The sequence below is a fragment of the Peromyscus eremicus genome, chromosome 20 (assembly GCF_949786415.1).
Source record: "Peromyscus eremicus chromosome 20, PerEre_H2_v1, whole genome shotgun sequence".
Classification (NCBI taxonomy): Eukaryota; Metazoa; Chordata; class Mammalia; order Rodentia; family Cricetidae; genus Peromyscus; species Peromyscus eremicus.
This window is the reverse complement of record NC_081436.1, coordinates 17,331,409-17,357,291: the sequence shown is the minus strand read 5'-3', so window position 1 is coordinate 17,357,291 and position 25,883 is coordinate 17,331,409. Positions and strand designations below refer to the sequence as shown.

General features: G+C 50.6%; 1 protein-coding gene across 1 annotated transcript in view; it reads right to left on the bottom strand.

Moving 5' to 3' along the window:
• Positions 1-25,883, bottom strand: part of Celsr1 (cadherin EGF LAG seven-pass G-type receptor 1) — a 140,064-nt gene that overhangs the window by 74,813 nt on the left and 39,368 nt on the right. The window contains exon 2 of the mRNA XM_059247997.1: positions 4,739-5,272. Within this exon, the coding sequence (XP_059103980.1) occupies positions 4,739-5,272 (534 nt within the window). The remainder of the gene's footprint in view (positions 1-4,738; positions 5,273-25,883) is intronic.

Genomic DNA, 25,883 nt, shown 5'->3' with positions numbered 1-25,883 from the left:
GTATTCTGCAGCTGTGCAAGCACCATTTGCTTGGATTTGCTGAAACACGCTGAATGAGGACAAGCGGCTAGAGGTGGGGGTGGGGGACACCCTAGGAACAGAGATCAAATTAGAGTCAAGAATGAACTTGACCCTAACAAAGAAGTTCCACCCATGAGCACCTCTGGGAAGGACACCCAAGGCTGGCTTTAGCTGCGATAGTGACCACCCCGCCCCTCCCAGATCTGGATGCAGCTGAACTATCCCTCCTGCTGACATCAAAGGTGTCATTCAGGAATGTACCCCAGGGAGATGTTGATCTGTGATGATTAGGTAGTTACTCCCAGGTCTCTCTGAGAGAGAGAGAGAGAGAGAGAGAGAGAGAGAGAGAGAGAGAGAGAGAGAGAGAGAGAGAGAGAGAGGAGAGAAGTGGAGCCATCCTAGAAACGCCCAGGAGCCTGCAGTGGTGGGTCCCAATTCAATTTGGAGCTTGGCCACAGGCCTGAAACCCAAAGGTGGAAGGACCTTAGTGACAAGGAAGGGACACTGGACAGACAGGATTCTGTCTCTTCCCGCTAAGGACCAAAAGCAGCGAAAGTTTCACTCTGACCACGGCATATGGCAAATGGCAGGTGTAAGGACATGTCTCCAGCCCTGTGGAAGAGGAGCAGCTCTCCCTACAGAGTCCCATCTGCACGTGCCTCCGCCCCCACAGGTCATACACAGCAGCAGGGAGGTCTCTAAGCAGAGAGACACACAGGGGTGGGAAGGGAAATTTAGGGAACCTGGCGGGTGGCGGTGGCTAGGGTGGGGGAAACGCGACTTCCACTTGAGATACAAGGGTCTGTGGTGAGAGAGGCCAGCATGGACTGGAAGGCCAGCACAACCTGAGTGTGGAAAGCAAGGAAGGGGCAGTTGGAGTTCTAGGGCTGCAGCCCTCAGGGTGGGAAAAAACTTTCTACCAGAGGATATGGAGTGCTCATGAGGAATGAGCTCCGAGTCACTGCTGGCTGAGGACAGACAAGAAGATGAGGGAATCTGCCCTTGGGAGAGTGGAGCAGTGACTAAAGAGGGCATCTGGAATGTTCAAGGAAGAAACTGAAAGGTTCCTAATGAGAAAGTGCAAAACACCCTTCCAGAACCTTTCTAGAGCAGGGGACAGTGGATTCAGGGGAAGGTGCACAGGATATATAGATGGACAGGAAGGGAGAACATTCAGACAGGAAGACCGCAGATGTGGAAGCTGGGAGATGAGTGTGAACAGACTGAATGAAGAGGGGCAACATGGGGGTTCATGGCCACACACAGAAGTATTTAGCAAAAACCAAAACACCGTGTCCCCCAAATGAAGACTGAGAGGCCAGGCATGGAGGGAAACAAGTTGGTATTTGTTTATGGGCTTAAGAAGCTAATTTTGTCTATTTATAGGGAGTGTGTGGAGTTCAGAGGAAAACTTTTAGGAGTTGGTTCATTCTTTCCGCTACGTGGGTCCCAGAGATCAAATTCAGGTCCTTAGGCTTGGCAGCAAGTGCTTTTACCCACTGGGCCATCTCACCAGTGGGGCAGAGAAATTCAGAGACTAGCCAATATGCATCCAGTGCCCACATCTGAAGTCTTCCTGTCTCATTCCTTTCCAGGTAGGAGATAGTTGCTGAACCCAGCCATGGTCCCAATGCAGGGACACACCATAAGGGCCAGCAGCTCCCTTCCCCTGACAAAAACCATGGGATCCAGATGCCCTAGGCTGGGCACACCTCTAAAGCCAGGATGGATTCAGAAATCCAGGAGAACTATCTGGAATACATTCCCTGGTGAATTCGGTGAGCTTTTCCTGAGATTAATTGATGCCTTCCTTCTGCCGGCTCCTGCTGAACCTCCTGTCCCACAACACAGGAAGCCAAGGGCTCCCAGTACAGTTGGGCCAATTCCAAGCTCACCATGAGGAGGCCTAGAGCTCCAGCTCAGCTTACCGGGAAGCAAGAAACGAAAGCCGTGTGACGACAGCACTGCTTTCATCGAGAATAAATGAGCACAATTACCTCCCCGCAGAAAAGAGAGCGCTTCAAAGGCCCAACGGAGGAGAGGGAAGGAAGAGGATCGAGGAGAAGTAATCGGCCTTAATTAGTTTTATCTCAAGGGAAATAGCATGATGCTTTCCAGTACCCAAAGAGAATCAAATTAGCCTCATGTCAATCACCGCATCTCACTAGTTGATAGATGCGGCCACTGTCCCTTTATCATCCTTCTTGAAATGACTTTGCTGATGAAGAGGAAACCTGAGAGCTTAAGAAGTCAGTTGGCTGCATCCAATGGCTCAACCATCATCGCAGAGGAACTGAGGGTCCACAGATCCACAGTGGCCTTACGTACCTGCCCCAGCATGGTCACATCATACCCTAAGTATCTCTAACAGGTCAACTGTGGTAGCCCCAGGGATGAAGCCTGATGGCGAAGCTGTTACATGTCACCCTACAGATAAGAAAAGGCGGGAAGGATTCTAAATATTAATCAAAGAGAATACATCAAGTAATGGATCACTGGCCCACATGGATAGGGTAAAGTTCAACTGAACATTGGTCTGGCATACAGCAAGCACTCTGTAAATGTCTGCAGCAGGTGCTCAGCGCAGTAAATGTCTGTGGCATGAATGAGCATGGTAAAGATGGGTGTTGTTCACTCCCTGGAAGACACCAATCCTCCCTGCAATGGTGGCTTCAGCTTCTCTGAAGCAAGAGTCTACAAATCATTCCACACAGGGCCAGATGACAGGGAGGGACTGGGGAATGAGCCTGCTCACCCTGGTGTCTGTCAGGAGGGAGCTGACCATGCGGCTAGCTGGGTTTCATAAAACATCTCCAAAGAGATGCCCGCTGAAGCCTGGGCGGGAGGTAGGAAGGGAAGGGAGGGAATGACCACCCCTTGTCCTGGTGGTGGCAAAGAATAGACTTGACTAAATTTAGAGCAGGGAGGCAGTGGAGGGGAGCCCCATACACACACACACACACACACACACACACACACACACACACACACACACCCCACACCCCACACACACACACTCGTGCACGCGCACTTTATCCAGCACTTCTAGTGCACACCGGCAATTAGAGACTCTCCCAGGCCTCTGCCTTCCTTCCTGCTCACCACCAGGCACCTGAGAGGCAGGAATCTGGGATCAACACATGCCAGACAGCAGGAAGAACTGCCCGCATCCTGTTGGCAGCCAGCCACAGACAGGGAGGGGAACAGAACGCAGCCAAATGTCCGTCTCTCTCCTCCACATTTCCAGACAATAACCAGCCTGAGATGCCGATGGGCCAACCCAGCAGCTCATCTCATGGGCTGTGAAGCTCTCCAGGTGACGTCCCCTCCTCTTTGGATGCACAGACCCACAGCTACCCACTTTCCTCTCTCTACGCTCACTGCCTACATCTTCTCTCTCTCTCTTCCTGCTCCACACACACCTGCTAATACCTACAGCCCCCAAGGTAAGCACAATAAATGTGGGCTATATGCAGATAAGATTCCCACATGAGAGGACAGAGATCCTTAAAAAGATCCCTAAAGATCATACTAAAGTCCTTAAGTACAGATAGAAGGAACTCCAAGTCACCTCCAGTCCAAATCAAGTCCCACTTGGTCCCCAGAAAGCCTTCCAGAAAGATGGTCTGTTCACCACCAAACCTACTGGGAACTGGCTTTCCAACTTGGCTGTAATTGTACATAACAGGGGACCAAAGACCATAAGGAGATCTGTGGGTGCACATGGCATTTTATACCCCTCTCAGTGGCTGCCTCTTTATTTATTGTGGTTTTTTGAGGCAGGGTTTCTCCGCTAGTTTTGGTGCCTGTCCTAGAGCTCGCTCTGTAGCCCAGGCTGGCCTCGAACTCAGAGATCCGACTGGCTCTGCCTCCTGAGTGCTGGGATTAAAGGTGTGAGTCACCGTTGCCCAGCATGCCTCTTTATTTTTAAAGTGACCATTGGCTGCGTTCAAAGAGGCTGGTCTTCAAGACTGGTCAGGACATGCTGAGCTAAGAGTATCTTCAGAGGTGAAGGAAGGTGAATCAGTCTTCACAGCAACAAGGCATGACTAAATTGGCAGCTTCTTTCAGGACCCAGGGGGTTAAAGGTTCATGATTCCTACCCTAGCTACACGGTTTGGTACTATTCAGTTAGACTAGAAATCTGGACTAAAAAGGGCTTTAACTTTAAATCCACTCTCAACTAGCTGAGGCAGCGGGATTGCCATGATTTCAATCCCAGGGTAGGCTTTGGAGCCAGATCATGTCTCAAAACAACAGAACCCACTTAGATGCATACATGGTATCTGATGCATCTGGGTATCAAAAGCAGGTCTCACTTAGAGCCTCCCTCCTAAAGTCCTCATGAAGAGGGTGGCACAGTCCCCCAGGGAAGATGAATGAGGCCCGGGAGGCTGGCAGCAAGCAGCTTCCCTTGCTAGCTAAGGAAACTGCCATCTGAGGTCGCCTTAAAATGTGTAGAGCTGGCACTTGTGCCCAGGACCCGTCTTCTAACATCGTGCCTCTTGGAACCCACAGGAAAAACCCTCACACCTCACACATGCACTGAGTGTCTCTGTGCAATGCAGAGGTCAGCCCCTGCCAGCCTGTCCCCACATGCTCCAGACACTTACCAGTGAAGTCCTCAAAGCACTCACAAGTGTAGCCACCCTCCCGCTCCGGCACCGGCCATTGGCTCCACACGGACTGGAGTAGCAAAGGTCAATTTCAGTCTCACAGTAGTCCCCGGTGAAGCCCGGCGGGCAGCGGCAGCGCAGGCCAGTGATAGGATGGATGGGTCGGAAGAGCACCGTGGTGGAGCTGATAAAGGGTGCCGAGCTGTCGAACCTGAGCACGGACACGCACTTCATGTAGTTCTCGCACGGCTCCCTCAGGCAGATGTTGTCATCGAAGGGTAGCACGCGCTGGGCAGAGATGGTGGTCAGCAGCGTCCGGTTCAGGTAGATCTGCTCCTGCAGGTCCTCCGATGGGAAGAAGCGGCCACGAGCACCACCGGGGAGCAGCGCCGAGAAGGTCACATTCAGGATGTTGGAGCTGACATCTGTGTCATTCTGGATGTTGAAGACGAAGATGTCATCCTTGGTGGTGGACAGGACCGTGGCCACCCCTTCCACAAAGAGGGAGAGCAGCGGGGACAGGAACTTCTCCTGTGACATGTTCTCCAGGCGGACAGTGATGCTGTTGGTCAACATGTCATCTGTAATGATGGTAACACGCAGAGTGCAGAGAGCCGTGACGCTGTGGATGCCATCTATGGGACACAAGGAGATCTGGAGTCATTACGATGCCCAAGACAGTAAAGGCTCCTACAACCCCACCCAAAGAACAGCCTTCGATGTACTCAGCAAAGGAAAAGCCAGCCTGGGTACCCCCATTCTCACTCCCCCATCTTGACCTCCTCCTTTCTCAGCCCCATTCTCTGCTAACACTACTGCCCACACTCACCATCCCAAATCACAGCTCCCAGTGTGCCTTTTTCTTGTAGAAACCCTCAGTGGTCCCAAACCACAGAACAGGGCACTCCAGAGACAGTGATGATTCAGCCCCTTAATATCCAGGACCCCCCCCCCCCCGTTCACATATTCTCTAGTCATGTGAGACCTGGGATCTTGACTGTATCCACTCTATTCCACCCCAGCAACCTGGACATCTCACCCTGTCCTATCATGCCCTCTACCCACCACACTCTTCCCATTATCCTCCATGTCAGCTCAAACTCCACCAGTAGGTCAACACTGGTGCCACCTTTACCCAATGTGCCATGCCGTGGCTTAATTTATCTTAGTCTTACACTTGTATCTTTACATGGCCAGCATGCAGGAATGCTGGAGAAATACTGCCTTACAAGGGTACCAAGAGCTTCATCTGTATCCGCTTCATAACTGCCAATGCAATAGGACCACCTGACCCCCCCTCCCCCCGCCCAACCACTGCCATACCTTCCCCTGTCCCCATTAATAGACTGTATCCCTCTGAATTGGTCAGCACACAAAGGTCAACGCAACGATGGTCCAAGGGAGCCAAACTTAGCCCCACACTGGAAGCAGAACTTTGCAGCATCATCCACAAGGTACTGGTTTTACAGGTATAATAGGTCAGAAATGACAGAACCATGGGATGTCTGTCCACTGAGGAGAGCTACAGGCATGGAGCAGAGCTGGCCCAAGAGAGAGGTTATGTGTGCTGTGGACAGCAGAGTTAGAGATGTTGGAGACTCCACCTTAGCCCTTTGGAGCCCAGAAGATTCCATCATAAGCCCTAAAAGCTATTCATGGAGTTGCAGGATTTGGAGTTCTCCCTGCTGGGCTTCAGTCTTGCTTTGGGCTGATGACTCTCTGCTGTGCCTCTATTTCCCCCTCTTTCTGAGTGGAATGTTTAGGTTGTGTCATTGTATATTAGAAGTAATTCACTTGTTTCTTGATTGTTCAGGAGATCTGAGTTAAGGGACTCAAAAGAGACTCGGCACTTCCGCTTTCGAACTGTTGTTGGAGTTGTCCAAGACTGTGGGGACTCCTGAAGTGGGACTGAATGCACTTTGAATGTGATGGTCATAAGCCTATGGGAAACAGGAGCTGAAGGTTATGGCTTTAAAGTGATATGTTTTGGGTGTCAAATTGATAGAAATGAACTTGTGATAGCTCTAACTTCAACTTGACAGTCTCTAGAATCATGGGGGTCAGTCATGGTATGTGTGAAGGATTACCTAGATTAGATTAACTGAAGAGGGAAGGTTCACCCGAAAAACAGGAGGCATAAAGAGGGAGGAGCAAGCTGACTACCAGCTTTCATCTCTGCTTACTGACCACAGATGCTACGTAACCAGCCACCTCCTGCTCACTGGCCAACACTGGTGCTTCATACCAACATGCTTTCCTCACTGTGATGGACTGTTATCCCCTCAAACTGTGAACCACAGTAAACTCCTCCCATCTCAGGAAACAGAAGGTCACAAGATGACAGACACTGAATCTCGGCCAGCGCCAGAAACACACCACGATGACAGGTACTTGGGATTCTGGAACCGAATGAGAAGAAGACTCTAGCTGTGAACCAAAGCACATTAACTCCTAGCCAAGAATCAGGAGACAGGTATACCATGACAGGTCCCCAGGACACCCATGGTAACTGGTGGCTCCCCAGACACAGGACATCAATGAAGGACTCTACCCAGGTGGGTTCTTCCTTGCCTCCTTGGTACACCTCAAACCTGAGAAACATCTGCAAAGTGGAATGTTTCCTGGAATATCTTAGATTCTTGGCTGCCTGGAACACAGAGATCCTTATCCACCCACCATATTGCTCCTTGTAGCTCCACCACCAGTCCTGCCTTAGTTTTCCTGGACATAGGCCCCTTTCTGTGAAAAACCCTCGCTTGCTCCCCAAGAGCACTCAGCTCTGGCAGGAGCCCCCCCCCCCAGAAGGCAGAAGCCAGGAAGGGAACTGGCCCCTCTTCCCACTTGGTTCTGGCAAATGGTGAGACAGCTTGGAGATCACTGGGAGGTTGCTGTCAAGTGACAGAGCCCAGAAGCCACCTTGTCCTGACAAGGCACAGCAATAGCAAGGCGCCTCTGTGGCAGCAGGGAGTACCCATGGCAACTTCAGGGTCCTAATGCCGCTCCTCTTGGCACCAGCAGCCACAGTTATTTCTCAGAGGGACCATTAGTCATGTCACTTGTCCTTACAGAGAAGAAACATCACCATTCTGAAGTCACAACTGAATCTAGATACTTTGGTTACCACAGTGAGCCCGAGGTTCAATAGCACTGTCCCTGTCCCCATTTCCCAGATGAGGAAAACAAGATAGAGAGAGGCCAAGTTTATGCCCAAGAGCACAGCTGTGATAGAGAGGAGTCCAGCTTCTCTCAGCAATACCCCAAGTCACAAGCTACTTGGTTGGTCACAGCCAGGTCCAAGGCTCCATTGGGTCCTCAGGAGACCCTGAGGCTGAAGCTGGAACGTGCAAGTTGCACTCACGCTGCTGAAACACAAGGAGGGCACGCCATCTTCCCCACTAACATCCGCAGAGCTGCAGAGTGACCCCACCCATGAGGTCCCCGAGAAGTGAAATCTGCAGACAGACCACAGGACAGGTGCTCCGCCAGGCTGGGGGAGGCTGCAGTGGGGAGCGAGCCTTTGACAGGTACAGGGTTTCAGTTAGGGAAGGAAAACATTCTGAAGCTGGAGGTTTGGGACAACCCACGAGACTGGAAGATGTAGCTAGAGTTTTCCTGCCTTGCCCACAGTCAGGACAAATCTCTCTCACCCGCCAGTCCCACAGCCGCTCAGACCCAACCAAGTAAACACAGAGACTTATATTGCTTACAAACTGTATGGCCGTGGCAGGCTTCTTGCTAACTGTTCTTATAGCTTAAATTAATCCATTTCCATAAATCTATACCTTGCCACATGGCTCATGGCTTACCGACATCTTCGCATGCTGCTTGTCATGGCAGCGGCTGGCAGTGACTCCTTCCACCTTCTTGTTCTCTCAATTCTCCTCTCCGTTAGTCCCGCCTATACTTCCTGCCTGGCCACTGGCCAATCAGTGTTTTATTTATTGATCAATCAGAGCAATTTGACATACAGACTATCCCACAGCAGGAAGATATCAGCCATGAAGCCTGATGTCTTGAGTTTGATCCCCAGGGACCCACACAGCAGAAAGGGAGCACTGCCTCCTCAGGTTGACCAGATCTCCACATGAAAGTTGCAGTAAGCCTGCATGTTTGCATAGTCCCATTCATATTCTCTCTCAAAAATTTGTGATGGGGCTAGATAGATGTCTCAGTGTTTAAAAGCACTGACTGCTCATGAAGAGGACCTGGATTCGGTTCCCAGCACCCACACAGTGACTCATAATAGTGGCTCCTATAACACCACACTTCCAGGGGAATCTACACCTCTGTCTGCCCTGTGAGCACCAGGCACACATGTGGTGCACATATGTGTGTGCAGGCAAAACATCCATACACCTGAAATAACATTTCAATAGAGTGTGAACATTCTTAATGACACCAAGATATATTCTTCAAATGGTTAAGATTATGATTTAAGTGTAATTAACAAAATTTAAAAAAATTTAAAGCCTGATTATAACCCAGGGGTATTACTAGGTTACATATAGGATTCACACATCTCCAGATCTGCCTGCCTCAGTTTCTCTCCACCATTATCCTCACACCTGTCAGTCACAGTGAATGTCTTAAAATGCAGCTACATCACCCCATTTCCCTGTGACTGCTAATGACACCTGGAATAAAATCCATGCCTGAAACCCCACCTATGGTACTTCACAATCTGTGCCCAGGGCCCTTCCCCATCACCATATGACACCTCCTGCCATCTTGCGATCTCTCAATCTGCCTCAGGGACTTGGCATGTGTCCTGATTTTTTTTTTTTAACCTGAATTGCTGTATTCATCAACCCTTTGCTGCCCCCTCACCACCCAGGTCTCAGCTACCTGCACCTCATTGAGGAACATCTACTCTGAGCATCCTCCTACTCTACCTGTCCCTGACTGGGATGCTTCCATGCTAAGCATCCTCCCAGGGTCTCCATGCTGAACACCCCTCTGAATCTCCACATCCCCGCTTTTGCTCCTGTTCAGGAGTGGCCGCAATCTCACTTATTCCCACTGTTTATCTCTGAGAGTCCTTAGACCAAGAACTTTCAGGTTGTATTCTATAAAGTACTGTGTGTACTGGTACTTCTAGAACATTCCCTGTACTCTGAAGCTTCTGGCTAAACAAGTGTGGACAAAGAGCGGGAGCCTGCTGGTTCCTCCACCCCCCAGCACTGACATATACACAAACACCCAGAGACGGCTTTCCACCCAGCCACATTTTTGTAGCTGTTTGATTTGGTTTTGTCACAGTAGTCTGAGTAGGACAGTGCTCGCTTCCTGGTGGCAGCTGTTACAAAACATTCTTTAACCCACTCAGGGATTTGTTTGTCCTGGCCTAGGATGTTAAAGGTCATATGATTTTAAGCTAAGCCCAGACCTTCTTCCTCATAGTGCATTGTGTTTGTCGGACCCAGGGTGCAGTGGGCACTCCAAGCCTCGGCCCTTACAGGAGCAGTCCAGGAAGCCACAGCAGAGAGGAACACACCAGAACAAAGAGCCACAGCCTCGGGGACACCTCTCTTTACTCAGGAGCAAGGCAAACACAACTGGAGAGCTTTCGGTACTGATGTGCTAAAAACACGGCCCGTGTGCCTTACTGCTAGCCCTGATATTAACTTCTTCCAAGAGCCCAGAGCCCGGGGTGTGTGTGTGTGTGTGTGTGTGTGTGTGTGTGTGTGTGTGTGTGTGTGTCTTCAGTGGTCTGGCTTGGGTTTCTGGGCCAACCTGCAACTTACCTTGCCTTCAGGACACACACCCAAATGCCTGTCACCAAGGCATCACTGAAATGAAGGACAGGCCAACCACACAGTGAAAACAAGATGGGGACAAATACCAATCAACAGGGCAGATCTAGATAACATGACATTAGAAGAGAGGAAACAACTGCTTTTTACAGAAGATCAAACAAGATCCCATTCGCTCACGAGCCCAGAGAACTCAACCTGGCTATTCTCTGCCAAGCAGACACCGGTTCTGTCTATGCTGTTGACTTTAAATAAACTATTTTAGAGCAGCTTTAGATTTGCTTAAAATGTCTGAAGACAGAGGTCATGAACACCACATGCCCGCTCTCCCCATTAACCACATCACAGCGTTAGTGTGGGCCAACTGTCATCATTCACGGGCCATATCAATGCCTACTAACCACAGCATACACTGCCCGCAGGTTTGCTTCGGTTTTTACCCACTGTTCTTTTCCTGTCCAGGTCCCCACCCAGAATCCCAGACGACACTCAGGCACAGAGCCTCTGGGCTGTGGCAGTGTCTCAGGCTCTCTGTGCCCCAGGCCCTGTCGGTTTGAGTGATGGACACTGCTTGAGCCTTTGAATGCATGGATGCAGAGAGCTAACTTTCTTCTCCGTACCTTCTCCTGTTTGCTTTTCTGTGACTAGTTTGGGTGTGCAGGGTCAGGACGCTCCACTTTGGAAAGCTCTGGGCTTATACAGCTCCCCAGACCAGTGCTGAGGACTGTCTTCCACAGCTGTGAGAATGGGGCAGGATCCAACCACAGCTGCAGCTGGCTTTACAGCACCCTCGAGCGGCCCGATGCAACTTCAGAAGTCACTACACTGCCCCATACAACAGGAAGGAGGCAGGGAGCACTAGGCTGTGGTGTGTCCACCCGCAGGGGCTCTCAATGCTTGGAAGAACTTTAGGTCTCCACAGTTAGGGGGCAGAGCCCGATGCCTGATCAACTATCAACAGATTACAGCCAGACGCTGTGTTCCTGTCCCCAGCTCCTGCTTCTCCAGGACTCCACAGGCACAAAGCCCCTGGGAACTGTGGCTCTCAATGCCTCTCCCTGGAGTCAAGAGCAGAGGGATCTGGGTCCAGATTGAGACTAGACAGCAGGTGTTTTTTGGCTCCTGCCCTCAGGGCATCTTTTTAAATATCTTTTTTTCCTTCTCCCTGGGAAACAAAAGCTGAATGTCAGGGGACAAGTTGACAGGAGCTTTCAGGGTGGAGTCAATGCTTAGGTGGTGGGCATGGACAGGCATGGTCACGGTGGCGTGAGAACACTGCTTCCGGTCCATCTGAGCAACGGTGCCCTTCATCCCCAGCGTCAGGATGGAGACACTGGCCGGCAGGAATGGTTCCACACACTGGTGCCATGACAAAGCAGGCCACCTGTGCTGGCGGGCTCTGGAAAGACCAGTGTTAACCTTGTAGTCAAAGCGCAGGGCACCACAGGCGTCTGCCGCCGCCGCTGCAGGACCTCTGCTGCCAGGGTTCCAGAGGACAAAGTCAGTGGCCCTTCCTCCCATCCCCTGCTGCTGAGTCCTGTCTTCACTGGTTTCTCCTGACTCCCCCACATCCCCATTCACTCACAATTAGGGTCTCTTCGTTTTTTGTTTTGGGTTTTTTTTTTTTTTTTTTTTTTTTGGTTTTTCGAGACAGGGTTTCTCTGTGTAGCTTTGCGCCTTTCCTGGAACTCACTTGGTAGCCCAGGCTGGCCTCGAACTCACAGAGATCCGCCTGGCTCTGCCTCCCGAGTGCTGGGATTAAAGGCGTGCGCCACCACCACCCGGCTTTAGGGTCTCTTCTTATTTGGAACCTACATCCTATTTTTTCCATGGCTGTCCCCTGGAGCTGGAGGAGGGGTCTCCACACATGCTCTCTTCTTCTGGTCCTACTGAATCTTTGCACCAAAACCTAGGCAGCCAGAAGCGAATCTACACACACACACACACACACACACACACACACACACACACACACACACACCACTGCTAGTGCCCAACGCCTCCTGTCTCCACATAACACTTACTCAGATCCTTCCACCTGTTTTGGGTCACACTTCTGTAGGGAAGTCTGTATTCCAGCCTTAGAATCCTGGCCACGGTAAGTATCCCTACTTGAACATTGGAGTCCCTCAACACGCTCTTTTTAACTTAAAATGTCTTCGGGTTCCACCCCCACCCTAGTCCTGAGTTCCCCCACGACCTGTGCCCCTGAGAGGAGGCAGCCAGGCCTCAGCACAGTGTCCCTCAGGCCATCTGGCATCTCCCTGCTGTGAGTGACCTCCCTATAGCCTACCTCCCAGCACCTGCCAGGCAGCTGGTCAGCAAACATCTGCTTGTTGAAGATTCTAGGGCCCCTCAGCATAGCAGCCTGACCCTCCTTCCTAACCCTAACTCCCACCTCCAGAACATCCACTGAGGCATTTTGTCTTATTTAAATGTGAGACCACATACTCTGGGTCACAGGGGAAGGCAGTCCCAAGATTACTCTTATTGCTGGTTTTATAATTAAGTGTCTGAAAGGACAATGACTTGCCACGGGACAGAGGCAACTCCTGAACATCCAGGATGGCCTGTCTGATTCTAGTCCTCTGTACCTTCTGTAAATATGGCAGGGATAGGAGTCCCATAGGCTGTCCCATTCCTGAGAATTCAGGGATAGTGTGAGTTGATCCACCCAGAGACAGGAGAATCCTAGGCTTGTTGAGACACTCCCCCAAAGCACTGGGTGTGGAGTTCAAGAGGCAAGACTGCCAGCTGCCAACCCACAGTATATCTCCTGCACCCTCAGACTTTCACCATGGGGGTCTGCCTCCTGCTGCAGCCTGGACAGCCAGAGCCCAAAGTTCGGGAAGGGCTGAGCACATGACATGCCCCGGCCAGCCAGCATGAGCCTCACACACCTGAACCTCTCTACTGGGAACACATAGGCAACAAAATACTAGTCAGCACATTCTTTACTGGGCAATCATCTGAATGTTAATGCCAGAGAAGATTTTTAGGAAAGTTAAATGATATGCAGACAATCTGGTCCCAGGTTGGGGACAGCCCAGGCTCAGGAGCTGACAAGCCGTCACCCATCCTGACCTCTGGTTCGCTCCAGAGAGAACCAGGTCAGCTGTTCCAGGTCTAAGCCTTGGCACCTCTGCTAAGGGGTTAAGCATGATGGCACCCGGCCTCACTGGGTGCTGGGAGAAGTCAGGTATAGAAGGCAGACTCCAGCCCAGTTTGTGTATGGAGTATTCTCTGCTGCCACTGCTGCCATGAATGAGGCCACATCCAACACGTGAGGAGACTTCCTACCTATGACTTCCAGAACCCCAGCCAGCACTCAGGCTGCACGGTTCCCCCAGTGGGTGTGGCCTGTGATCTACCAGCAGCAGATCCTTCCTCCCACACCGAGCAAGATTTTAGCCAGGCTTGGAATCAGTCAACTAAGAGCACTGTGGTGAGTGCCTGAAACTTCAGAATGTCAAATCCACCCGTCCAAACAAAACACCCACTTCTCTCCATGATCATTTGGTTTCCAAGACAAAGTCACCTAGCACCTCCCTCTACTCTTAAAACTCTTAACACTGTAAATACCAAGGATTTACCCTCTCACAAGACCCCTGAGGAGAAATGACATCCCAGGCCATTGGTATTGGAGGGCTCAAGAAAGACATTACATGTTCTAGAAAAGACAACTTCAGGTAGTACAAGAAATGGAGAGACTGCAGAGGCAAGGCCTGACACCATTGATTCTCAACTTGTGGGTCACGACCCACCTGGGGTTTTGAATGACCCTTTCACAGAGGTCACATATCAGATATCCTGCATATCAGATATTTACATTATGATTCATAACAGCAGCAAAATTACAGTTATGAAGTAGCAATGAAAATAATTTTATGTTTAGGGGTCACCACAACATGAGGAACTTTATTAAAGAGTTGCAGCATTAGAATCATTGTGCTACATGGACCCAGAGGGATCTGGGGTCATCATCAGGCTTGGTAGTCAAAGCTGAAGTCCACCGGCAAAGAGGTTCCTGAAGAGGCAAATTCAGAGTCAGGCAGTGGATGGAGGTCACTGGGCTGGTGGCCTGGCGGTTTTACAGTGCCAGCTTCTATCTGACAAGATGAAGATGAGCGTTCTAGAGGCGGACGATGGTACCAGCCGCACAGCAGTGACAGTGGACTTGATGTCCTCAAGCCACCAATTCAAAAATGGTTAAAGCATGACAGGAGGAATGACTCAACGGGCAAAGGGGCTTGTCGCCAAGGGTGACAACCCAGCTGGATCCCCAGGACCCACACGATGGAAAAAAGAGAACTCACACCCAGAAATAGCTTTCTGACCTCCTGTGTGCACATGCATGTGTGCACCCCCCCCATGAATGTAATATAAAATGGTTAAAGTGGCAAAGTTTAAGTATTGTTAGGTTTACCACTGGTAAAGAGCAAACAAATGAAGAAACAAGTAGAGGGGGAAATGAGGGGAAATGAGACAAAGACACCTGGAGCCCCCCACTCAGCTCCCACACTGACTATCTTCAGTAAAGCCACAGGCCTTCAACAACACTGACTTAGAAATGCTCTCTTTGAAGCTTGGCACCTGTCATCCCGGCTGAGGCGGCAGGAGGATGCTGTGAGTACAGAACCATCCTGGCCTTCACAGTGAGTACCAATTCATTTGGGGATACAGAGCCATCCTGGCCTTCACAGTGAGTACCAATTCATTTGGGGATACAGAGCCATCCTGGCCTTCACAGTGAGTACCAATTCATTTGGGGATACAGAGCCATCTTGGCCTTCACAGTGAATACCAATTCATTTGGGGATACAGAGCCATCCTGGCCTTCATAGTGAGTACCAATTCATTCAAGGATACAGAGCCATCCTGGCCTTCAGAGTGAGTACCAATTCAATCGGGGATACAGAGTGAGATGCCGCATCAAAAAGTGAGGGAGAGAAGGATGGAGGAAAAGGAAGAAGGGAAAGAGGAAAGGAGGAAAAGGAAGGAAGGGAAGGAAGAAGAGAGGGAGGAGAGAAGAAGAGAAAGGAAAGAATGTTCTTCCTGATTTCACATAGAAAATGAGGCTCCATCCCAAGGCGGAAGCAGCATCTAATTCGAAAAATTGAACCATCACTTATTCCATTAAAAACTTAGCTTGGGGCTGGGGAGATGGTTCAGTCTATAAAATGCTTGTGCAAGCAGGAGGACCTGAGTTCAGATCTCCTGCAGCTGGGTAAAAAGTCAGGTGTGGCAGTGTACAAGAGGTTCTCTGGGGCTCAGTCACCAATCAGCCTACCGGAATTGGGGAATCCCAGGTTCAGTGAGAGACCTTGCCTCAAAAACTAAGGTGGAGGGAAGTTGAGAAAGATACTCGATGTGATGCTCTGGCTTCCCAATGCACATGAACACATACATACCTGCATGCGCACAAACACACACACACACACACACACACACACACACACACACACACACGACTTGTTATGATTATGCTTAATGCCTGAAATCCTAATCAGCTCCCTACCCCATAGTAGCCAGCCCACTCATAGCTACAAGTGCTTTAGGCTTAGATACCAGAAGGAACATTCTTAATGAGAAAAAAAATTCATAAATGCATTGAGGGTTGGTTCCTTAAAAGGCCAAACACAGAATTAACGTAGGACCCCAAGTTCCCCTCCAATGTGTGATTTAGACGAACTGAAAATACTCAGACACCCAACATGTGGGCGAATGCTCATCCCAAAGACATCCAGCATAATGGACAAAAATGACCATCATCATGAATGGAAAAACATAGTGGATCCATTCAGTGATGCAGGACTCCAGTGTGTAAGGGCGCAAGGTCTTGACCCTCCTACAAGGAAGAGGCAGCTCGAAACCTTCTTCTAAATGGAAGGTGCCAGACACAAAAGGTCACATGAAATACCCAAATGGGCAATGCCACAGAGGCAAGAGAAGGGAGACAGGGAGTGATTAAACCCACAGGTCTACATTTTGAGTCTGGACAGAGAGGTTGGATACCATAGAGATGTCATACGCTGTTGCAGTCCTCACTTTAAATGGTTTGTTTTATCTCATGTGAATTTATACAGTTTGGGGTTTGTTTTTTTTTAAGTTTTAAAAAGTTTTATAGTTTAGGTTATTTTTATTTTATGTGTATAGGTGTTTTACCTGCATGTATATCTGTGTATCACATGCACATAGTGTCTATGGAGGCCAGAAAATGGTACTGGATCCCCTGAAACTGGAGTTACAGATCGCTGTGCGTCACTGTGTGGGTGCTAGGAACTGAACCTAACCTGAGTCTTGTGCAAGAGCAGCCAGTGCCCTTAACCACTGAGCCATCTCTCCAATCCCTGTTTGTTTTTGAGGCAGGATCTCATGTAGCTCAACATGGTTTTGAACTTGTTATGTAGCTAAGGATGACATGGAACTTCTGATTCTCCTGTCTCCAACTCTCGAGTACTAGATTATAAAAATGCAGCACCAACCTGGGCATGGTGGTGCATGCTTTTAATCCCAGTACTGGGAGGCAGAGGCAGGTGGATCTCTGAGTTCAAGGCCAGCCTGGTCTACAGAACAAATTCTATGACAGCTAGGGCTACACAGAGGATCCCTGTCACAGAAAGACAGGAAGGAAGGAAGGAAGGAAGGAAGGAAGGAAGGAAGGAAGGAAGGAAGGGGGAGGGAGGGAAAGAGAAAGAAAGATTGATTCTGAAAAAATGCAGCATCATGCTCAGCTTCATGTCTATTTTTTTTTTCTTCGAGACAGGGTTTCTCTGTGTAGTTTTGGTGCCTGTCCTGGATCTTGCTCTGTAGACCAGGCTGGCCTCGAACTCACAGAGATCCACCTGGCTCTGCCTCCCAAGTGCTGGAATTAAAGGCATGCACCACCACCGCCCGGCTCACGTCTATTTTTTAATTGTGTTTTCTTTAACTATGTGTATGTGTTATCTGAATATATCTGTGCATCAGTGCAGGTGCCCACAGAGGCTAGAAGTGGGCATCAGATCCTCTGGACCAGAAGTTACAGATGGTTTGAGTCCTCTGCAGGAGCCATGTGCACTCAACCTATAAGCCACCAGCTCTTTCATATCTATTTTTGAAAAGCTTTTTTTTTAAAGGAGTTACAATTATGATCCTTAATACAAATTGTTTTATTTTAGTATGAGATTATCCAAAGGGGGAAAACTTCCTTAAATGACTTCCTCAAAACCCAGATGGAGAATGAAGTCAGGGGAGATAAAGAGACTGATTGTAAACGGCAGAACCACCTTCTCTTTCAAGAACTGGGTGGCCACCTGCTAACTATGGGGTTACCAAAAGCACTGGCTGTAGGAATGCTGAGTTACTGCTCACACAGAGCCAAAGCCACCACGGTCTGTTTATGTAGCTCACTAAACATTGTGCAAGAAACCCAAAGGCAGGTGCATTCAGTGCCCACAGAGAAGCCTCGCCCCCAGGGCTTCTAGGGCTTCGGTTAGAATCACATGGTGACTCGGTTGGGGACCTTGTATTGTCCTGGCTTGTTTTATCTCCAGTGCTCATGAAAAAAAAAAAAAAATGTGTACCAACTCTTCTGCTGAACAGGACCCAAAGTCTGTGTCCTCTAACCTGCCTTCTGGGGGGGACATCAAATGACAGCTTCAGAGGGCCGGGCTGACACCGGGGACCTGGTAACTGCAGGTGGTGGCTCACTGTGGGACGTGGCGAAGTGTACCTGGCTCCTACCCAGTAGACAGTAACCACGCCTCCCGTACTGCGTTGTCACAACCAAAACCCATCTCCATTGTCCAAGTGTCTGTGGGGGCAGAATCGTCCCCAGCAACGGCCCTGCTCTGGGAAACACCACAATCCAGGCTCTTCTAAGCTAAGGCTCTCAAGCACCCAGAGCGTAGGAAGCAGCTGGGCTGGGGGGGCTCCTCCTGGCTCAGTGCCCCAGATACTGCCAGGCTAGCCCTCCACACCTCCCGGCAGCACTGTCTGGGGCTCCCTCTGCCAGCTGGGCCCCAAAGGTGACGCTGGCTGGGCCAGTAGGGAGCCATCCAGCTTCACTCTTCCCTGCCACAGCCAGAAAGCTACCTTTCTACTTCTTCTTCCTCCTCCTCCTCCTCCTCCTCCTCGTGAAATGGGTGAAGCTCCCCCAGGCAAAGATTAACCAACAATGAAGGCTTAAGTGAGCGCCTGGTTCTAAGCCAGATGACGCCATCCGGCATAACAAGGTGCCCTGAGCACTTGCCAACGATCAGCCATATGTTCTCCAGCCCCAGACATGCCACCAGCCCAAGAGGGCAATGAACAACAAAGAGGAGAGGGCTTTTAACCAACACCCCACCCCATCCCACCCCTGCGGGGCGCACTCCTCAGCCCTGCCAGGTTCTCTCCTACAGAGAAGCAGCTTGCACTCACCTAGGGCTCTGAGAGACTTTGGGACAGTCCTGGCTTTTAACTAACCCAGCTAGGCTCCTCCTCGGACTGATGGAGGATAGAAAGACCTGAGAGATGAGCCCTTCACACCCTGGAGACCGTGGTGAGAAAGAACGCCAGCACAATTAACCGCTTAAAAGCCTTTCCCCCCTCCCAGCTGTCAATCTGCAATTTTCTCACAGAAACCCAGCCTTGCACAGCCTTAGTGGCTCCTGGTTCTATCTCATCGGATTATAATTTCTCTGAGGGCACCTCTGGAGACACTCTATAATCACACTTACCAAAAAGAAAAAGGGAGGGGGAGGGTCTTAGCAACCTTTGACCTGTAACTGGAGAGCCGCCCAAATGGTACAGAAGGCTAATGCTAAGACATGTAATTGCATCTCCTGAGGAGTCCATATCCATACCTGGGTATGTCTTACTCTTGCCCTGAGTGTGTCTCTCTGCGTTAAGAGTGTCTTTTAGCAAACTGGCTCTCTCTTGGAGAAGCCGCACCCACGATCCTGGATGTGTCTTATTTTCTAAGCACCTCTCTTTCTTACTCTCCTCCCTAAAGCCTGTATTAAAATACCTTTATTAAGCCCCCAATTCTGCCTCCTACCATATAGTCCTGAAATCCTTCTCTTCTCTACATCAAACCACAAATCCTGGTATGGCCCGAGTTCAGGTCCCCCCAAATTTAGGGAAACTCCTCAAGCTGCTGTAGGCAGCAGCATGAAGCTGTCTCTTTACCCCTGAGCCTGCCACCATGGACACAGCCACCAAGATAGGCCCCAAATCCTTCATCTGACATCTGTGGGGAGTTCTGAAGTTCACGGCTCATGTGCTGAAGGCTTGGTGCCCAGTAGGTGACTCGTTCATGATGGGTCTGGCCTCATCATTACATTAACTCATTGATGGATTCATACTGAATGAACTACTGGAAGGCGGGAGAAGCCACAGGAGGAGGGAGAAGCCACGGGAGGCGGGAGAAGCCATGAGAGGCGGGAGAAGCCACAGGAGGTGGGACCTGACTGGAGGGTCATTGGGGTGTGTTTTTGAAGAATGTATCATAATTCAGCTTCCTCTTCTGCTTCCTGGCCACCCTAAGGTAAGCAGCCTTTCCAGCTGCATGCTCCCCCTGTCATGTTTCTGCCTCACCTCAGGCTCAGGGCAACGGAGCCAGATGACTCTGACTGAAGCCTCTGAAACCGTGCATCCAAAACAAACAAACAAACAAAACCTTTTCTGCTTTATGCTGTTTCTCTTAGGTATCTGTTATAGCAACCAGTACCTCAAAAATATGCTCTGCCTACCACAACAGCAGGTGCTACAGTCAGCAAGAGCGAATGTTACACAGATGGGAAAATTTGGTCTTATCCGGTCTGGGTCATGTTTTGCTGCTGAATGAATTTTTTCAGAAACTGATTTTGGTTTCCAGAGCTCTGTGTCTAAGGATAAGGACCCAAAGCGATGGATCAATGTCCTCTTGGGAGAGACCACCAAAAGTCAGAAAGCAAAAATGCTGTCCAGCCCAGACACGCCACCAGCAAAGGAAGATCAAAATCATCACCATGGCAACAGAGTAGTAAGACAGAAGACACAAGGAAGTGGCAGGGGAGCCACGCCCCCTTCTTTGGGACTTTAGTCTCATTAATAGAAGAATTTTAGGAGCTCAAGGACAATTATATTCATGTTTAGAAGATAAAAATGCCAGGGCAGGCAAGTGCAAGACCTCACCAGCTGCTCAGAGGAGAGGATGAGGGTGGGGAGGAAAAACGCCCATGCTATCCATCACCCAGGGATGCCCAGAACAACCATGAGGTATCCAACAGCGGCCTAAGGGATCTCAGCTCAAAATCCCACAGCACTACCCACTTCCTCCAGGATCTCAGGCAAGCTAACAGAGCCCATCTTGTCTCCATTTTCTCATCAGCCAAACCTAGAAGCTTGGCTTTTCTGCTCTCCTATGAGGAAGGACTGCCATGTTTCTGTGACGACATTTGATCCTCCAACAGCCCAGCGAAGGGCATAAAGCAGTTCTGCTACCTTGAGGATGAGGACATGGGACACAGAGAGGGGCTCAGGGACTGAACTTGGGGAACACGGCTGTTCAAAAGACACCTGTCATGTGCAGTGGGGCCTGTCAGGCTCCAGGTGGCTCTGTGTGTGTGTGTGTGTGTGTGTGTGTGTGGTTTTTCAAGACAAGGTTTCTTTGTGTAGCCCTGGCTGTCCTGGAACTCACTCTGTAGACCAGGCTGGCCTCAAATTCACAGTGATCCACCTGCCTCTGCCTCCTGAATGCTGGGATTAAAGGCGTGTGCCACCACTGCCCAGCTCCAGGTGGTTCTTTAGCTGTCTTACCCTAACATTTTCTAGTGTAAACTACAGTAATTGCAGGGAACTGCAGCCTTGACTCTGCCGACCTTGGACCTATCTACAAGCAAAAGAGCAACATCCAAGGTGACCAGCACCCACAGTAGTATCAGGTACCACAGCCAGGTGAGTCCTCACCACCAGCAGTTATACCAACACAGGGCACCCTGGTTCCTAGACCCACCTACAGGGGCACTGTCCACACCCCTCACCCCAGAAGACCAAAGGAAGAGGCAAGAGGAAGTTGTCAGGAACCTGCTTCAGAGGTGAGGATGGGGTACTAACCACCACAGCTTGCATGCAGTCCAGCAGCCCAGACCACTAAGCCCCCATAAGACCTGCAGCCGAGAGGCTCATTTCCTAGAGCTCTGCCCTGCCATGGCAGGCCCCATCATCCTACAGGGATGCGGACACGGGGCCACCATCCCTCCTGGCTCCAGGAACCGTTTAGGAATCCTTCAGATGACTTCCAGAATAATTTTACTGAGCTCTGTTTTGAAATGCAAATACCCCTTAGAGGCTGTTTTAGGCCCTAACTCCCCCTTTCCCCACAAGTCAGAGCCAGCGTCCCAGGACACACCTGAAAGCCTTCAGCCTATCCTTCCCTGCTGCCCCCAAGCCTGTAAGAAGTACAGGAGTGGGTACTCAAAGTCACATCATCAGATGCTGGGGGACCAAGTACCCACACAGCCTCCTCCATCACTAAAGGCATGTAGCTCACCTCCATGACTCCCAGAGACAGCCTCCTTCAATCTGGTGAAGGAGGGGCCCATGTGGGCTTTTCTTCTGGGAAACAGATCAAAAGCTGGCCCCAGAGTCGGACCCACAACCTGCTACTGCAGGTTTTTTTTTTCTCCCCCTAGTTAAATATTTGTTAACAAAATTCCAGGCCTAAATTTCAAAAGACTGATTCAGCATGGCATTGGAAGAGTGTACATGAGTAGTTATAGATTGTTAACGGCAGACGGTGGAAGAAATAAGAGGTTGCTGCCCCACCCCCACCCCCACCCCCCACCCCGGTGAATAGGGCTCTTCAAGCGAAAGGGAAAATGTGAGTTCTAACATACTATGTCTTTAGGGAGGCATGACCGGCTTTCTATGGCTGAGTATTTTAATGTACGTCTTCCAGGCCTCTTTTTCCTCCTCCAGATGGTGGAATTAGTCTCCGGTATTCAAAGATGGGAACAAAAGCCCTTTCCCACCTCAAACTGGTCCTGCCTCTAGACAAGCTCCATGTCACAGGGGTTTCTGGGTCCTCTCGCTGGTCTTTGTTGCCACCCGGCTCCTTCCTCATGAAACTAATGAGATGGGCCTATTTTGAGGTCAGCCAGCGCAAAGATCCAAGCTTGGACTTGGACCCCCCTGTGTGGGCTGGCGGCTGGGGTGGGCAGAGTGCCCACACCACTCAGCAGCTTCACCCAGCTCATTAGCAGGAATTGAGGAGCTGGGGGAGCTTTGCAGTGTGAAGCCATAAGCACAATCTGGCAGCCAGGGCGTCCCCTTCCACCGCTCACCCTGACTCTGAGTGCCTCTACGCTGCTCCTGCGACAGAGCGTGTGTGGCTCAAAGACAGCCACCAAGGCTCCTCTCCCACACTCACCCACGTGGGCTGGTCCAAGTGGCACTGCCCTAGGGCCCCTCTGTGATCCCAGATATGGGCTGCTCAGGGCTACAGCACCAACCTTGGAGGAGAGAAGCATGCAGGCTGGGACAGAGGGGGCCCCATCTGCTGCTTCTGAGAGCCCTGGGCAGCGCTTTCGCCTGCTTTGATTTGCTATGACATTAACAAGCTTGAGTGGCACTCTGTGATCAACTCCTAATTGCTCCAGGGCTCTGACCCTATCTACAGTCGCATACCAGAGCGGTCTGTGGAGGAGGTCTCTGAGAGGCCCCGGTCCCTCACCCTTATCTGCCTGCTTCTCCTCCAGGAGGTCTGACAGGTCTCCCCTGTCCCTACCCCTGTACCTTTGGGGGCTCTGGGAGGTCCCTCCGACTGCACACTCCTTTGGTCAGCCTCTTGTGCACATGGTCTCTAGTCTTCACACCCAGACACACACCCACCCACTCACACCACAGTCTAAGGTGGCCCAAGGGCATCATCAGCGGCAAACCCCTCCAGCAGCACCTCCAGCCCGAGTCTGAACAGATGGGAGAGATTAATATCCAATATCCTCTTATTAAGAGGTTAAAGGAAGATTTAGCAGAAACAAATTGGATTTCCCTCTCAGAACCCTCCCTCCCCCGCCCTCCAGGGTCTTGAAAACGGTGGGTAAAGTTGGCTCCATAATTACTGCAGCTGACTCCAGGTACACTCATTCACAATTAAAAACTATCTGGCATAAAGTGTTTAAAGATTCTAATCTGCAACCTAAACTCAAAGGAACTCTAATTAAAAATGTCGTCACTCATTAATTCAACAAATATCTGCAACACTGTGTGTGCCAGGTGAGGTGTCAGGATGCCAAGAGGAAGCCTAACAGTGGTGCCCTCAAGATGGCCTCAGCCTGCTGGGGGCAGATGAGCCACACAGTTACCTGGTAGGAGGTGCCCATGGGGGAGAGGAAAGAGAGAGGAGCTGTGTGCTAGTGGGAGGTAGGGGAGGCTAGTGAAGCTGACGGGGTGTGGGGGAGGATACCCAGTGTGTATGTGGGAGATGTGGAAGATGCCTGCTCTTCCCTTAAGTTGCATGATAGGGCACCAGGGGGTGGGCAGCAGCTTTGTGAAGGTGAAAACCATCTGTAGCCAACTCCTGATGGGACTGGAAGTCCATGACGATAGCAGAAACTGAGTGACGACACATGCTATGTCTTCTAGACGGTACCCAGAGATACACAGCAAACCTATGCCTTCTCTACTCAGCCTTTCAGGGACATGGGGACAATGTGGGAATGACAGTCCCACTCAGAAGTCCAGGCACTCTGCCTTGGAGTCCCCGGGTGCATGGCCCACCCACAGACCCGGGTGCCAATGAAATGTGTGCCTGGAAAGGTGCATGTATGTACCTGTGTGCACGCCTGAGACTGTTTCATGGAAGGTGGCTTGAATCACTCACACCTGAGTCAAGATTCTGCCCAGGCCTGAGAAGCTAGGCAATGCCACATGGGACTGGCCATAGGTCACAAAAGAAACAAACATCCCATCCCAGCTCCATTCTGCAAGCCTTCCAGAAGCCATTTCTTCAGAACATCCCCTTTAGCAAGCATCACCCAGGGCCAAGGGGCAGGAAGGGGTAGGTTAATCAGGGCCACAGCACCCACACCAACAGCCAGGCCGGCCACCTCGTTGCTGGTCATAAACACAGATGGGGTGGGCAACATCAGCCCCTTTGTTCTTCCCAAGCGAGCACTCACTTTCAGCCTTTCTGTTTGTGCCGTCTCGGGGCTGTGTAAGTGCATTTCCATTGCTCTGTATCTTAAACCAGCATATGACTGCTCCCCAGTTCCTCCAATCCTCACAGCCAAATAAGCTGGCCGGTAATTACCTTGAGACCGTTTCTTCCCAGCTCAGTGGCATGAGGGGCGCCGCGCCTGCTGACCACGGTATGTTTACCTATTAACTCAAGCGAGACTTTCCCACCCTCTGCTCCAGGTGGAGGGAGTCCAGCTTAGCACTGCCAAGCATTTGCTAATAAGCCAGGGGACAAGGCTCGAGCACCCGGACTTGTACAAGCGCACCTTCCAACTGCTTGGCCCCCAAGGCGTACAGGGGCCCGTGACTGTCCTCAACTGGGGCAGTCTTGACCCTGCCAGGAAATCCACTTCATTCCTTCCTGTGGGACTCCTCGTTGCAAGAACTGGGGACCTCCATGAGCCAAAGTGCTGCCCAGCCCAGCTCATGTGGAAACTAGCCCTGGCCCAGAGTCTGAGCTGCCTCACCCTACAATGGTACCCACCCTACAAATCAAACATGCGTCCCTGTGTGAGACCCTGCCAAGAGGTACAGGAGCCCCCAGCATGGCCCCTCAGAGTGTGGTTCAAGGCTTTAGTCTCTTAGTACTATTCTGGTTTTCTTTCTATTGCTGTGTAAAGGCCATCACCAAAAGCAACTTGGAGAGGTGAGGGTCTATTTGGCGTACACATCCCAGGTCACAGTCCACCAGTGAGGGAAGTCAGAACAGGAACTGAAGCAGAGGCCATGGAGGAATGCTGTGTACTGGCTTGCTCTCCAAGGCTCTCTCAGCCTGCATTTGATAGAAGCCAGGACACTCGCTCAGGGTGGCATGACCCAGAGTGGGCTGGGCCCTCCCACATCAATCATGACTCATGAAAATGCCCAAAGACTTGCCTGCAAGCCAATCTGATGGGGGCATTTTCTCAGTTGAGGTTCTCTCTTCCCTAATGACTTTAGTTTGTGTCAAGTTGGCAAAAAAGCTAACCAACATAGGCCTTGACTCACTGGGTCCTGCACATCATCTAGATCTGATATGATGGAGCACAGAGGGATTCGAGTCAGATTGGGAAAATAGGGGTCTGGGAGCATCACCTGGGGCCTCCTGCCTAACATGGTTGTACACCATGTTCTGTGTTATGGGAGATAAAATAAAAAATAAAGAGTCACCTGTGTACTCCAGTACCAAGTTGTAAGATTATATTACACTTACATTATTGCACTTTTCAGAGCCCTACAAATGTGCCTCCAGTAGCCACTGCCCCAGGCACAGAACAGCCTTCTGGGGTCACTGCTGCTTCAGGAGCAGCCAGCCACCTGCTCTAGGAAC